The sequence below is a fragment of the Diplotaxodon limnothrissa genome, linkage group LG17 (assembly GCF_057381915.1).
Source record: "Diplotaxodon limnothrissa isolate DT_005_m linkage group LG17, D_limnothrissa_male_GT1.1, whole genome shotgun sequence".
NCBI lineage: Eukaryota > Metazoa > Chordata > Actinopteri > Cichliformes > Cichlidae > Diplotaxodon > Diplotaxodon limnothrissa.
In genome coordinates this window covers 3,313,569-3,328,416 of record NC_140612.1, presented here as the reverse complement: position 1 = coordinate 3,328,416, position 14,848 = coordinate 3,313,569, and the positions used below count along the sequence as shown (strand labels likewise).

General features: G+C 40.1%; 1 protein-coding gene across 1 annotated transcript; it reads right to left on the bottom strand.

Annotated features, from left to right (window-relative positions):
- Positions 1-6,189: 6,189 nt before the first annotated feature.
- On the bottom strand, positions 6,190-9,322 carry LOC146614490 (neuroepithelial cell-transforming gene 1 protein-like). Its single transcript, XM_085375499.1, has 9 exons — positions 9,230-9,322; positions 9,000-9,107; positions 8,738-8,902; positions 8,471-8,533; positions 8,072-8,245; positions 7,715-7,972; positions 7,459-7,629; positions 7,128-7,314; positions 6,190-7,041 (listed from the first exon to the last, which is right to left on the bottom strand). Exons 1-9 carry the CDS (start codon positions 9,320-9,322, stop codon positions 6,611-6,613), a joined length of 1,650 nt encoding a protein of 549 aa, XP_085231625.1. The 3' UTR covers positions 6,190-6,610.
- Positions 9,323-14,848: the final 5,526 nt, after the last annotated feature.

Here is a 14,848-nt window from a genome sequence, read left to right as displayed (position 1 = left end):
AGAAAACAGATTTGTTGGTGTTTGGACCCAGTGGCCCCTGTGAGTCCTCTTCTTTTCATTTGGAACCCCTGGAGGTTTATTTTAAACCTGTTGTTACTGCCCTTGGTTTTAAGTTGGACCAGTCCATTTTTATCATTTAAGGCGACTGGCAAGAGTGAAATCGTTTCTTTCTAGGCAGCACTTTGAAACCGTGATCCATGCTTTTATTTCTTCCCCTGTGGACTACTGTAACGCACTTTATGTGGGGGTCAGTCAGTTGTTACTCTGACATCTGCAGCTGGTTCAAAATGTATATTGACAGTGCATATATAGGTGTATCATATATAAGAGACAAATGTTGTTCCTTCAGTATGTTGGCATTACTAAATTTGGCTCAAATGCTTACATACATGTGTAAAAAGAAAATGTACAAGCTGTGAGCTGTTTCAAATCAAATCACTTTTATTGTCACATCACATGTGCAGGTACATTGGTACAGCACATGTGAGTGAAATTCTTGTGTGCGAGCTTCACAAGCAACAGAGTTGTGCAAAATACAATAATGTAAACAAGCAAAATACAAGAATGGCTACATCTGAAACTAATAAATATATGTACAATATATAATAGTATATATATGTTTCTGATAAAATGAAGAGTAGACTGATGTATTAAATATTCCTTTATTGGGTGAGAAAATCAGACCATGTCATAACTGCTTTAAGTCATACAGAATAGATATCAGAGCTTTAAACAGGCTGACGTCTGCTAAATGGGTCAAACTGGGCAGAAAGTATACAAACACATAACATCCTTATAGAATATGATGTAACACTATAGATCAACTTACCTCAGAATATATAAAGCATATAAACAATTACAGCAATATGATGCAACAAACACAGCAGTGCTACTGATCCAAAATACTCAAAGCTTCATAGAACTGAAACAAACATTTATTTTTAGTTCCATTCTGCTGCTGATACAGACTTTAGGTTTCTGAACATCAAACTTGTTGCTGCCTTTCATAGTGCGTAACTTGAAGGCCCTGAGTACTTTCTCCCACACTGGAAACACTGGAATGATAAAATTATTTGAACATTACCTAATAAGACTGATTCAGGACAGACAATTAGTTATTTTAAACTTTTCTAGCAGTCCTTCACAAACAGGGAACAGTCTGTCTATTCTCTCCATCTGTCAGCTGCTGCTGGCTCTTCCTCCTCCTCTTCCTCACATACTGCTGAGATTGTCCTGGTGGATCATCAGGGGTGCAAAGCCTCACAGATGATGTAATGCAGTGGGTCCCTCAGTCTGTCCTCACTCTGGACACTTGCAGGTGTCACACATAGAAATCAAATGTGTGATAAGCTGCAGGATTCAAACACAAGTGTGACTTATAAATACATGTTCATACTTTTATTCCACAATCAGAGAGAAAGAAACAGAGAGAGAGTGCAGGACAGACAGACAGGTGACAGTCTCAGGTGTACACACTGCTACAAAACAGCACCAGAGAAGGAGGATTTAGTGTTTGTGTCATTACGAGTGCTAAACAAGAAGAGTTCCCAGATGGTACAGTGGACACATGTGTGACTCCTGTGATTAAAGCATCTTTCTTTCAGCTTAAGGAGTGAACCGTCAGCTGACTGACATGACTGACTTTAATTACGCATAAAATCATCACATTCTCTGTAAGATTAAAGTCAGCTATTGAACGGCGAATATTTTGAAGTGAAGGCTTTAAAACCAAGTTAGTACAAACGTCGCTAATGTCACATAACTTTCCCGACATGTTGCCAACAGTAATGTTTTAATGTTCTTCATTATAAAAACATTTGCGCATAAATAAGTGACATAATATTCAGTACTTACTTCTGGAAGTTTACTCTTCGTCCGCTCCGCTTCCGCTGTTTTTTTTTCGGCAAAATTATCCAAACCACCGCCGCGCTATGAAGTCTGGGATATGTTGGGCCATGAAGGCTACACAGACCCATCCTTAAAATTCAGGGAAATTAAGGACGCATTTGAGGGCCGCATTTCGAGCAGCCTTTGAATTGGGACAGTCTTTGTCGTGTCGCTGTGACATAATCGGCCTTAAAATGCGGCCTTTAAGGCTGCAGACCCCAAATCCGGTCATTGGTACTTCCTGGCTTGTGTAGTTACTAGGTAACAAAAGCTCAACACTGCCCCTAGCGTCCTGGAGCACTTCCGTTGTGTTTTGGATTTTGCATGTGTTTTGGAGTTTGCGCGTGTTTTGGGGTTTGCACGTGTTTTGGATTTTGCACGTGTTTTGGATTTTGCACGTGTTTTGTATTTTGTACGTGTTTTGTATTTTGCATGTGTTTTGGATTTTGCACGTGTTTTGTATTTTGCATGTGTTTTGTATTTTGCATGTGTTTTGGATTTTGTACGTGTTTTGGAGTTTGCACGTGTTTTGGATTTTGTAAGTGCTTTGGAGTTTGCACGTGTTTTGTATTTTGTACGTGTTTTGTCTTTTGCATGTGTTTTTTATTTTGTAAGTGCTTTGGAGTTTGCACGTGTTTTGTATTTTGTACGTGTTTTGTATTTTGCATGTTTTTTGTATTTTGTACGTGTTTTGTCTTTTGCATGTGTTTTTAATTTTGTAAGTGTTTTGGAGCTTGCATGTGTTTTGGATTTTGCACGTGTTTTGGATTTTGTAAGTGTTTTGGAGTTTGTACGTGCTTTGTCTCTAGGGGCCACCGTACGTGTCTGATCATTACTGTGTTTTCTTTGAAAGTAAAATCTCAGCCCACATAAATATATCAACAACAGTGATCACAAAACGGTGTATAACTAAACACAGTAGTGCAGTTTTTAACCAGGTCTTCCCATTAACACCTGACCTGTCCAGAGGGTCAGTCAATGAGCTCGTCAATAGCTTCAATGCTAACATGTTAAATGTAATGGACACTATTGCTCCCATTAAGGTGAAGGTTATCTCTGGAAGGAAGACATCTCCATGGAGAAACTCCACACTGGTGAAAAATGAAAAAAGAGAGTGTAGGAAAGCTGAGCGCAGATGGAGAAAAACAAACCTCCAGGTTCATTATGACATCTATAAAGAGAAACTTCACAATTATAATTTACAACTGAGGAGTGCAAGGAGATCCTACTTCTCTGACATCATCACTAAAAACAGCCATAATGCTCGGGTCTTATTTTCTACAGTTGACAGGCTAACAAACCCTCCTGTGTCAGTGGCAGCTGAACTTCATTCGACCATGGCCTGCAATGACTTTGCCAAATTCTTCACAGAAAAAATCCAAAAAATTAGACAAGCAATTGGTACATCAACAGCAGATCCAGGATATGTACTGTGTCCACCAAAAAACTGTTTAAACACCATGAAACAGTTTCACCCGATTAACAGCAAAGACCTGGAGGACATCTTAGGTCAACTGAACTCCTCCTCCTGCTGTTTAGATGTCCTGCCAACAAGTTTTTTCAAAAAGGTCTCAAAGACTTTGGAGTCAGACCTGTTACAGATCGTCAACTTTTCTTTAATATCAGGCGTGTTTCCAGAACCACTAAAAACTGCTGTAATAAAACCTATACTGAAAAAGGACAATCTTGACAAGACACAAATGAACAACTACAGGCCGATCTCAAATCTCCCATTTTTAAGTAAGATCATTGAAAAAGCAGTTTCTCAACAGCTCAATTACTTCTTAAAACAGAATAACTGCTATGATGCCTTCCAGTCAGGTTTTAGACAGAATCACAGCACTGAAACCGCTCTGACCAAAGTGTTCAATGACATATGTCTGAATACAGACAGTGGAAAAATGTCAGTCTTAGTTTTACTGGATCTCAGTGCAGCATTTGATACAGTTGACCACAACATATTACTCAAACGACTGGAGAACTGGGCAGGTCTTTCAGGAACTGTACTAAACTGGTTCAAAACATACTTAGAAAACAGGAAATACTTTGTATCAATAGGTAACTTCACATCTGAGCAGACAAGTATCACATGTGGAGTTCCCCAAGGTTCCATCTTGGGACCCCTTCTGTTTAACATTTACATGCTCCCACTGGCACAGATTATAAAGAACAACAAAATAAACTACCACAGCTATGCAGATGACACACAAATATATATCACAATGTCACCAGGAGACCGAGGCCCTGTACAGGCTCTTGGTAAATGCATTGAGGAAATTAATGACTGGTTGTGCCACAATTTTCTCCAACTAAACAAAAACAAAACTGAAGTAATAGTCTTTGGCGCCAAAGAAAAACGATTACAGGTCACCAGAGAACTTCAATCTATACACCTAAAAACCACAAACCAGGCGAGAAATTTGGGTGTAGTGATGGATGCAGACCTAAACTTAGAAAAACACATTAAGACAATAACAAAGTCAGCTTACTATCACCTCAAGAATATTTCAAGGATAAAAGATCTGATGTCCCAACAGGACCTGGAAAAACTAGTCCATGCATTCATCTTTAGTAGGCTTGATTACTGTAACAGCATCTTTACAGGTCTACCTAAAAAATCAGTCAGACAACTACAGCTCATTCAGAACTCTGCTGCTCGAGTCCTCACTAAGACTAAAAAAGTGGACCACATCAGTCCAGCTCTGAGGTCTTTACACTGGCTGCCTGTCCGTCAGAGGATAGACTTTAAAGTTCTGATGCTGGTCTATAAAGCTCTGAATGGTTTAGGACCAAAATACATCAGTGACCTCCTGACCCAGTATGAACCTTCCAGATCCCTCAGGTCATCTGGATCCGGTCTTTTATCAGTTCCCAGAGTCAGAACCAGACACGGAGAAGCTGCATTCAGCTTTTATGCTCCTTATATCTGGAACAAACTCCCAGAAGGCCTCAGATCAGCTGAAACACTCAGTTTATTTAAATCCAGGTTGAAGACTCACCTGTTCTCAGCTGCATTTGAATAAAGCACCAAATCCACACTTTTAAGCTTAAATTTCAAAACTTACATTTAACTACTGATTTTATCTATTGTTCTGATTTTATCTGTTTTGATTTTATATACTGTTTTGTTTGTTTGTTAATTAGTTTGTTTGTTTGCTTGTTTTAATCAATTTTAAATCATGCCTTTTATTTGTTTTTGTTTCTAATGTCTCTGTAAAGCACTTTGAATCAGCTTGTTGTTGAATTGTGCTATACAAATAAACTTGCCTTGCCTTGCCTTCAGTGGCAAAAGCACCATTTTCTGTTTTAATTCATCAAGTAATACAAGATTCATTTGTTTAGACAGATTTGAAACAAAGTAAATTCCAAGGCATGTTGAGTCCAATGGATAGCTGAAAAAGGCATTACAGTTTTCAAAGACCTGACACAGTGCTTTGACAACTTGGCAATCCTGTAAAATGTTTGCCACAATAAGAATTGTTCCCCCTACATTGAAACAGTTATCTCCCATGGAGCAAGAAACACATGTCTGTCCATCAGTGTATTTTCTGTACTGCTTAAAAGTTCCAAGATCACTTGTTATTGGTCCAGACTTATGAAGCCGTTTAAGAGGAGCGGGAACAGACATCCTCTCTTTTCTTCTGAATACTTTGCGTCTCATAGACGCGCTTGACAATTTGTTCCACAGGTTTATGAGGCCTCCGCACAATCTTTTTCAGTTTACCCAGGAAGGTTTCAAATGGGAAGCAGGAAATACTGTTGATGGGAGTTACACATGTCACACTGAGCGTTTCACTTCCTAAACGTTCTCGTCTTCGTTCTCTTCTGCCTTCAACAACTTTCATCGTCGCTCAGTCCCGTCCCTCGGGACAGTTGCATACATCATGCCGCCTCTTCAGGTGCAAGCGGCGTCCACAACTAAAGCTCCATGCAAGATCCTACACTGAAAAGTGATCCGCCTCATTCTCAGGAATCAGCTTTTTAAGAAACCAACGTGGCTCAGTTCAAAATTTTGTCTTAAACAAAACTCATCATCTCGTCTGCGATATGAGTTCATCACGGTTTTTTGCTGACATATCATCTGTTCTGGAATGAAATTAATGCCTCTGTAGTAAATAAAATAAAATAATGTCTGGCTTCTAGCATCTGTTATTTAAGGAATGTATAAAAATAAGACATCTTCTGCTCAGTCTAAAAACCCAACTATGACAGAAATCTGTTTGTGTGGTACACCTCACCTTTTTAGGGGTCGGCTTTTTGTCTTTCACCTTGACATTGGCAAATGTTCAAAAACCTGCCCTAACAGCTAAAACTCTGCTGCTTTACAATACCTAAAACAATACTAGGATAGATCTGAAAATATAAAGTGTATTATCCCCCAAAGAAAGGTCTAAAAGAATGTTTAAATATGAACTTTATAGTAAACAGGATCTGATGCACCAACTCTTTCTTCAAGAACTCAGCAAACTGGCCACACCGAGTGTGAACCGTGGGTTTACTTCTTGTCATGCTTCCCTTTTAGAGCTGAACCACGTGCACCCCCCTCCAGAATACTGTGTCTCTATGGGATGCACTTGGATGGAGGAGTAAGGTAAATAGCTGCCAAGGAGGACAGTAACAGAACACTGCTGTAATAACACGCAGACACTCATAAATGTGCTGTGCTGTTTTATGTACAGGAAAAACAAAGAGGTCCATCCACGTTCTCTACCAACGCTCCACCTCACACCATCGTCTCTTTTCTCTTCCCTAAAGAACACAGAGCCTTCTTGTCCTTTTTGGTTTTATGTGTCGTGGGTGAGGATGACGTCGATGACACGGACGTCGTGGACGACGGCGGGGAGCGAGGCGAAGGGGACGCCGTGGTGGGGCTGTTGCACAGTGAGGCGGGGGCCGACTGAGAGCCTGGCTGCGGGTAGTTCTCGTCTGCTTCCTCCATGTGGATGATGGCAGAAACGGAGGAAGGGCGGCGCTTGGAACGGACGCTGCCTGTAGGCGGGCTGGGGCTGGAGGGCTCGCTCAGAGGCCGGTGGACGGCAATGGCACTACGGAGGCAGTTGAGCCACTGCTGCTTGTGGAAGACGTCGTTGACCTGCAGAGTGTGTGACTGTGCCTGGCTCGGGTCTTGGGAACGTACCCGGAAAATGTTCTTGGCTGCAGAGAAAGCAGAGAGCGTCATTAGGAACGGGGGCAAAGTGCTGCTCAGGCTACTAGCGGACACTTTCTGGGACGAGCCTTACCTTTGTCTGCATTGCTGAAGGCTCCTCTGAAAAAGCCGCCCATTCTGACATCGCCATCTTGCAGGTCCTCCAGCACCAGATCCTGCACTGCGATTGGCTGCCGGTACACCTGGAAGCACTGGCGCTCGTTCCTGGTGACGAGGCGGGTCAGGATCAGCAGGTCGGTGAACAGGAACACGTGCAGCTTCTGAAAGAATTTCCAGGAAAAACAGAAACTTTCAAACCAGAGCATCATCTGAGCACATAGCCCGCCTCATGTGGGACGGCAGCCTCGTGTTAACATGCAAAGAGAAGCACCGAAGGACGACTTGGAAGTGTGCGCTGTGCTCACCGTGCCGCTCTTGTTGCGCAGCTCCCCGTGACACAGAAGACTCTTGCACCGTTCGATGCGAGCGTCCCTCTGCCTGTCGTCCAGATACTCCAGCTTGTCGATGTAGTACTGGCACTCGGACTCCCCTTTCTTCTTGTTGATGTCAGACAAAACTCCCTGGATGACAGTGATCTGAACACACAAGCAGCCTAATTATTACATGGGAGAGGCACTATGATGGATCAGTGTGTTGAACCAGTTTGTCTCCTGGACTTACAGCTTCCTGCAGGCTGGCAGCATCGGGGTGTTCTGCTGGAGTGTGTCTCAGGATTTCCTTGAGCAGTAGGGGGTACTTGACCAGGCGGGATCTGGGAATGTCCAGGAAGCTCCACAGGTCCAGTTTCCAACTAAAAGGTGACTCGAGGCACCGCTGCAGGAAGTCCTGCACACGTGGGTCTTGCTTCTTCTGGTCCAGCAGCGCCTTGGCTGCCAGCTGGTTACTGCAGTAGTCTTTGTAGGCATTGAGCCTGGGCAGCTGCAAAGGAAGGAGGGACTCTTTATCTAACTGCTAATTCAAAATACGGTTTTACTAGCGTAAAAGCTTTTGATGGCTCAAAAAGTCAAAGACACTTACCCAGCTAATAACAATTTGCCCAATCTGGCCCACGGTCCTGTCTGGCCCTGTGGCTTTGGAGAGCTGCACCAGAAGGTCCTCGTGCAGTGGGATGTAGGCATCCAAGTTGCCGAAAATGTGAGTAAGCTCCTCCTCCGACATGATGGACAGCTTCAGCATCGGGTCGTGGTACGCCTGTGGATGGAGCAAAGTGATCAGTAATATCTGGGCAGAGCTTTGGGAGCGGCTACTAAAAATATCTTGGTCAACAGTTTTAGGGGTACAAAAAAAAAAAGACAGAGGAACAATCCCTGTCTTTTTATAGCTCCTGGCTGCGCTGCATTCAAAGCCTGCCAGACTGATTTAATCTGTTTGCTTTATATGTACTCCCGCTGCCTCAGAGCTTTTAAAATGACAAACCTTGCATGCAAGCTGCAGGTCCTCAATCAGATGCTGTTCTCCACGAAACAGCTCAAATATGGCCTGAGGAATGGGAGAAGGCACAGACAGATGTTTTTTTAGTAAACATGTAAATCAGGTTGTCATTACATCGTAGCCTAAACCATAGTGAGCTTAGCCAAGATGGCTGAATGGCTTCTAGTCCAATTTAAACCATTTGACACAAAGACATGTGAACTAGTCTAGCAAGCATGTAGAATTCACCCCTGTCTGGACTCCTGGACTCACCTCTTGCCGCTTGATCTCTTTGGTGGAGAAAGTTCCTTTCTGGTGGATGTCTAATGTCTCGGACCATAAGGTGCTGTTCCTCCTTTTAGGTGGTGTGGGGGCCGCTGCCTTGCTGCAAGGCTTCTGGGGCATGCCTGGCAACTTGCCATCGCCCCAGAAAGAGGCCTTCAGAAAGAAAGAACACCACATGTCAGACATGTTGAAAGGGATGTCCCTGTCCCCCCAATGCGCTGTGTTTCCATTGGATGCCGTGAGCGCTTACCTTGATGGTTTGGGCGAAGCGCCGGAAGACCCCATTCTTTACCGGAGAAATGAGGTTGGCTAGCGACGTCATCCTGCCGAGAGAACGGACGTGCTTGTTGCTGGGTTCCTGCAGAAGGAGGCAAAAACAGAAGGGGAGGTTAGTCGTGCAGTTATTCTATCATAACACTATGACTTCATTTCCAGCAGCTCTGGTCAAACATTTACAGAGTAAAGTTTCAGCCATCTCACCTCTAACTCCTTGTTGGCCTGGTTCTGGCAGTCTGTCACTTGCAGAGTCCGTTTGATAGGCACCAAGCTACCCACTTCATCGTAAGCCACCATATCTTTCAGTAGAAACACAGTATCCTTTTAATAATGCATTTTCCTTGTTAGTCAGCCACTTATCCAGACTACTGGAAACATTTGGTCTTGTCCTCTTTCCATTGGCTTTAACATTCCCCCAGTCTGTCCCACAGAACTCTCTCCAGTATGACCTTTTACGTGCTGCATAGTTTTCCTAACCACTGTTTAGGATTTCTTGTACTGCTGTACCTGCTGTAAATGAAGGGTTCCTTCAACTCATTTAAAACATTTATCTCTACTTTGTTTACTGCTTGTTTGCAGCTTTCATTACTCAGAACTGGATAATGGTCACTTCCTTTCTGATGTGTCCACAGCACACAGAGCCTCCTTCATTCATACCCTCTAATTCTTGATCGCCACTCGTCACACATTCACATTGTGAAAGATTTCATACAGTGGCATTGGCTGTTTACATTGTAAGCCACAGACAAATATTTAAATAAATAAATAAATAAATAAATATTTGTTTCTATCTTGTAATACACACTCAAAACACTGCTTTGCTGCTGCAGACCTTTCTGTGTCTATGATTGCTCTTGGTGCTAATTAGCTCTCCCTTGTACGTGAACTTGGTCATGGTTTGACTGGGAAACACTGGGTTGGCTAATGGAGCCGATAACCAGCTTCATGTGGTTAGGATTAGGCGGGAGATAAGATGAATGAATCCAGGTATTGTAAAGATAACCTGGATTTGCTGAACTTGGTTCATTGTACAAGTGTCCCAGGTGTTCCTCAGGAACAGGAGGGTGATGAGACAACTGAAAAACACTGAGGGAAAAAGACACATTACACACCCCAGGGGGAGAGATACTAAAACATAGCAGCAGAACGCATACTGCAACACAAAATGTTATTGTGTGTGGTGACTTGAATTCCCAGATTAGTCTTAGAGGAGGGAACTGCTGAACAGTGGCGGATTTGTAGATTAAAGTGCATGGAGGGAGGGAAGCAGAAAGACTTGGGCGAGTAATATTTGCAGGTATATGTTTACAGGAGGTTGTGAATTATGCAATGATTAAAGTTACAGCAGTAGAAGCAGAGTGGAACGTAAGGCTTTTAAGGAATTATTAACTTATAATTTATAGTCTCCCATAGAAGCTAAAAATAAGCAAACCGTGGTTTGAAAGACTATTTAAGAAGTTCTTCATTTTTAAACATTTATGATTTCTGTAATAATGTTGGTGTCACGGTCCAGGACTGGTCAGGCTTTTTCTCTCCTATCTCTTCTGCTCTCAAGTGGAGTTGGGCAGTTCATACCTTTGACTCCGTCCACTGACAGGTTCCCGCTCTACAACACGCCTCTTCATCACCAGTTTATTGCCCTCCTGTATGCAAGCACCAGCTCGAGCTCTCACTCATTGTCAGATCGTTTTTGTAATGCATGTGTTATTGAGGTTCTCTGATGCTTATTGATAACCCCAGTCAATCTCTCTCAGCTTCTCAGCAACTCTCCAACTGAGCTCACAACCAAACCCCAGCTGATCTGTTCCCATGGAAAGCAGAATTGTGTTTTCACTTATCGAAAATTCACCTGCCTTTCATACATCTTGGGAAAACTCTCGCCTGTCACCCACTGCCCCATGAAATCTGGTACAGAAAGAAACTCAATCAGAGTTAAGATCATAACACACATTTCTTCACTGCAACAATGACATCCACCAAAATGTGCTTCTCCTCTTTGGCAGACGAAGATTCCTGCTCAGTGAGCTGATTCTTCCCACTGCAGATACCTCTTCATTAACCAGTTTTTCTACACAATAAACCTTTAAGGCAGTGCAGGATGTGTTCTCGACCCTCCTTTAGAGTCCACCAAAAAAGACTGACCTGATTGATTGATTGATTGGTAATTTATTTCAACATGTGAACAATATACAAGTACATTTAGAAAAGAAATGAGAGAAAAAAAATATACTATACAAATTACATACAGAAAAACATTCTGATTAATTTACATGTTGAAAGGGAGTGGGAAGAAGTATACACTTATTTAATCCCACCCCTGTCCCATAAATTATCAGTGAATATTTAGTCAGCTTCCTTACTGATATAATTTGTAATAAAAATAGTGAACAGATTTCTGATATACTATATACTATAATATCACATCATGAATTTTTTGTTTGTTTGTTTTTAAATAGAGACATTCACTTAATTTAAATATTTTCCTTTTCTTTATAGATCGAGAAGATCATATTTTTATAACTCTTTTTGAACAGTTTTATGTTTGGACATTGCTTTAATTCCATATTCAGTTTGTTCCATAGTTTCACTCCTTGAACAGAAACACAAAAGCCTTTTCTTGTAGTACGTACCTTCATTGTTTTGAAGTTACAAAAACCCCTTAAATTATAACTTCCTTCTTTCAAAAAAAACATACTCTGAATATTACCTGGCAGTTCTTTATTTTTTGCTTTGAATAGAATTTGTGCTGTTTGGAATTTCACTGTATCGTCAATTTTCAATATTTCAGACTGCAAAAATAGTGAGTTTGTATGTTCCCTATAACCTGCATTGTGGATGATTCGAATTGCTTTCTTTTGAAGAGTAAAAAGTGAATGTAATGTGGTTTTATAGTTATTGCCCCAGACCTCTGCACAATAGCTTAAGTATGGTGAAACCAGTGAACAGTAGAGAATATGAAGTGATGTTCTGTCGAATACCTGTTTTGCCGTGTTTAGTACTGCAATGCTTCGTGATACTTTGGAATGAATATATCTTACGTGAGCTCTCCAGTTAAGTTTTTCATCTATTATTACCCCCAGAAATTTATTTTCACTGACTCTTTCAATATCAACACCATTTATTTGAATCTTTGCATTTGTATTTAAACTACTATTTCCAAATAACATAAGTTTAGATTTATTCAAATTTAATGATAATTTGTTTTTATCAAGCCAGAACTTCACTTTACTTATTTCATTAGTCATATCCTCCAATAAATTCTGCAGATCATCACCAGAGCAAAAAATGTTTGTATCGTCAGCAAAGAGAACCATTTTTAATACTTTGGACACTTTACAGATGTCGTTAATGTACAAGTTGAAGAATTTTGGACCCAAAACTGACCCTTGGGGTACACCACAAGCAATGTCCATACATAAGGAGCAACCACCATTTATTTTCACAAACTGCTTTCTGTCACTTAAATAACTCCGGACCCAATCTAAAACTACCCCTCTGACACCATAACGTTCCAGTTTTCTTATTAATATATCATGATCTATAGTGTCAAATGCCTTTGTCAAGTCTATGAATAACCCAGCCACATATTGCTTTTTGTCTATGGAATTTGTGATGTATTCTATTGAATCTAATAGTGCCGATGATGTTGATCTGCTTGATCTGAATCCGTACTGACTCTCAGTGAGTAGTTTATGTTTATCTATAAATTTTTCCAGTCTGTTTTTAAACAGTTTTTCAAGAACTTTTGAGAATTGAGGTAGTAAAGAGACAGGCCTGTAGTTTGTGAAATGGTGTTTGTTTCCAGATTTGTATAGAGGTATAACTTTTCCTATTTTCATTCTGTCTGGAAATCGACCAGTTTGAAATGATAAATTACAGATGTATGTAAATGGTTTTATAATAGCCTCAATGACTCTTTTAACCACTATCATATCAATATCATTACAATCCAAAGATTTGTGATTTTTACATTTTTTGACAATTTCAAGAACTTCATTTTCATCAACGGCTGTGAGAAACATAGAATATGGATTTCTGTCAATCAGTGTATCGGGTTTTTCCTGTGCTTTCCCAGGATGAGTGATTGTTCTTGCTAAATTTGGTCCAGCAGTTACAAAGAATTCATTGAGACTATTTGCCACAACATCCATATTGTATTCTTCATGGTCATTACAAATGAAATACTTGGGATAGTTCTTTTGTCCAGTCCCACATTTTATAACACTGTTCAGGATTTCCCATAATCTTTTATTATTATTTCTATTTATATCTAATTGCTTCTTATAGTATTCCTTTTTACTAAATCTAAGTATATTAGTTAACCTATTTTTATATCTTTTGTATCTGATTTCAGCATCTTTAGTTCTCGTTCTTAAGAACTCTCTGTATAGAGCATTTTTCTTTATACATGCATTTTGCAGACCTTTTGTTATCCATGGACAGTCCATATATTTCTGTTTCCTACTATATTGCTTTATTGGACAGTTGGTATTGTACAGTAATGTAAATATTCTAAGGAATTTATTATAAGCACTATTAACGTCCTGTTCCTGATATACTTCACCCCAGTTTTCCTTCAATAAATCTTTTTTAAATGCATTCATTCTTTCTTCTGTTCTTACTCGTCTGTACTCTTTTTTACTGTCCATTTTATTGATCTTGTAATTCCTATCATAGATTGTAAAAATTGGAAGATGGTCACTTGTGTCGTTAATCAGGAGTCCACTTACAGTCTTATTTTCAATGTCATTTGCAAAAATGTTGTCTATGAGAGTTGCACAATGTGATGTAATCCTGGTAGGTCTAGTAATTTTAGGGAATAGATTCATACAGTGCATTGTGTTTATAAATTCCTCAGTGGTTTTATGTTTATTTGGGTTTAGCAAATCAATATTGAAGTCTCCACAAATGAAAACTTTTTTGCGAGCTATTTCAATAAATGTTTCTTCTATCCAGTCTTTAAATGTCTCAATACTACTACCTGGAGCTCTGTATATACAGCTAATGATTACATTTTTACTTTTTTCTTTACAAATTTCAACTGTAATACATTCTAGTACATTATCAATCACCATCGTCATCTTTTCCACCACATTAAATTTCAAGGATTTGTCCACATACAAGGCCACTCCTCCTCCTCCTTTGTTTCGCCTAGTTATAAATGTGAATTCATAATCCTCCAGTTCAAAGTCTGTTCCTTTTTCCATATTGATCCAAGTTTCTGATATTATGGTAAATTGATAATGACATACTGCTTATGAGCAGCATACAGTGACTTTTTTACATTCAAAGATTTTAAAAAGAGTGGATATGTTAAAGAAAATTCCAAATGCCTTGTTTTCAGTTTAGAGGAAGGGTAGGTTTATTGCTAAGAACAATATTGGGATAATTAACTGCCAAATTTTGAGTCACTTAGTAATGGATTTAGTGAATAAGTCTTTTCAGTTTCAGAGGCTTAGCAAACTGTATTAACAAGGGATTCCACATTCATTATTACAGAGAGAAAAACAAAATCATTCTTATACGTCCTTGGTGACAGAGGCGAAAAAACAAGTTCCCTTTTAACAGAAAGAAACCTCCAGCAGCACCAGGCTCAGCGAGGGCAGGCATCTGCTGTGACTAGTTAAGGGAAAGTAAAGAGAGAAAGGACTGTCAGAATATAAAGTAATATCTTATTTAGTAAATTTAGTATGAACATTTTGGCAGAACTGCTTTTTATTTTTGGGCACAAACTTTCCAAAAAATCTCGGCATTTCTTCTGGAGAGAAAACACTTGCATTTAAGTTTTGATGAGAGCAAACCTGACCTGGCTTCTAGCTAAAA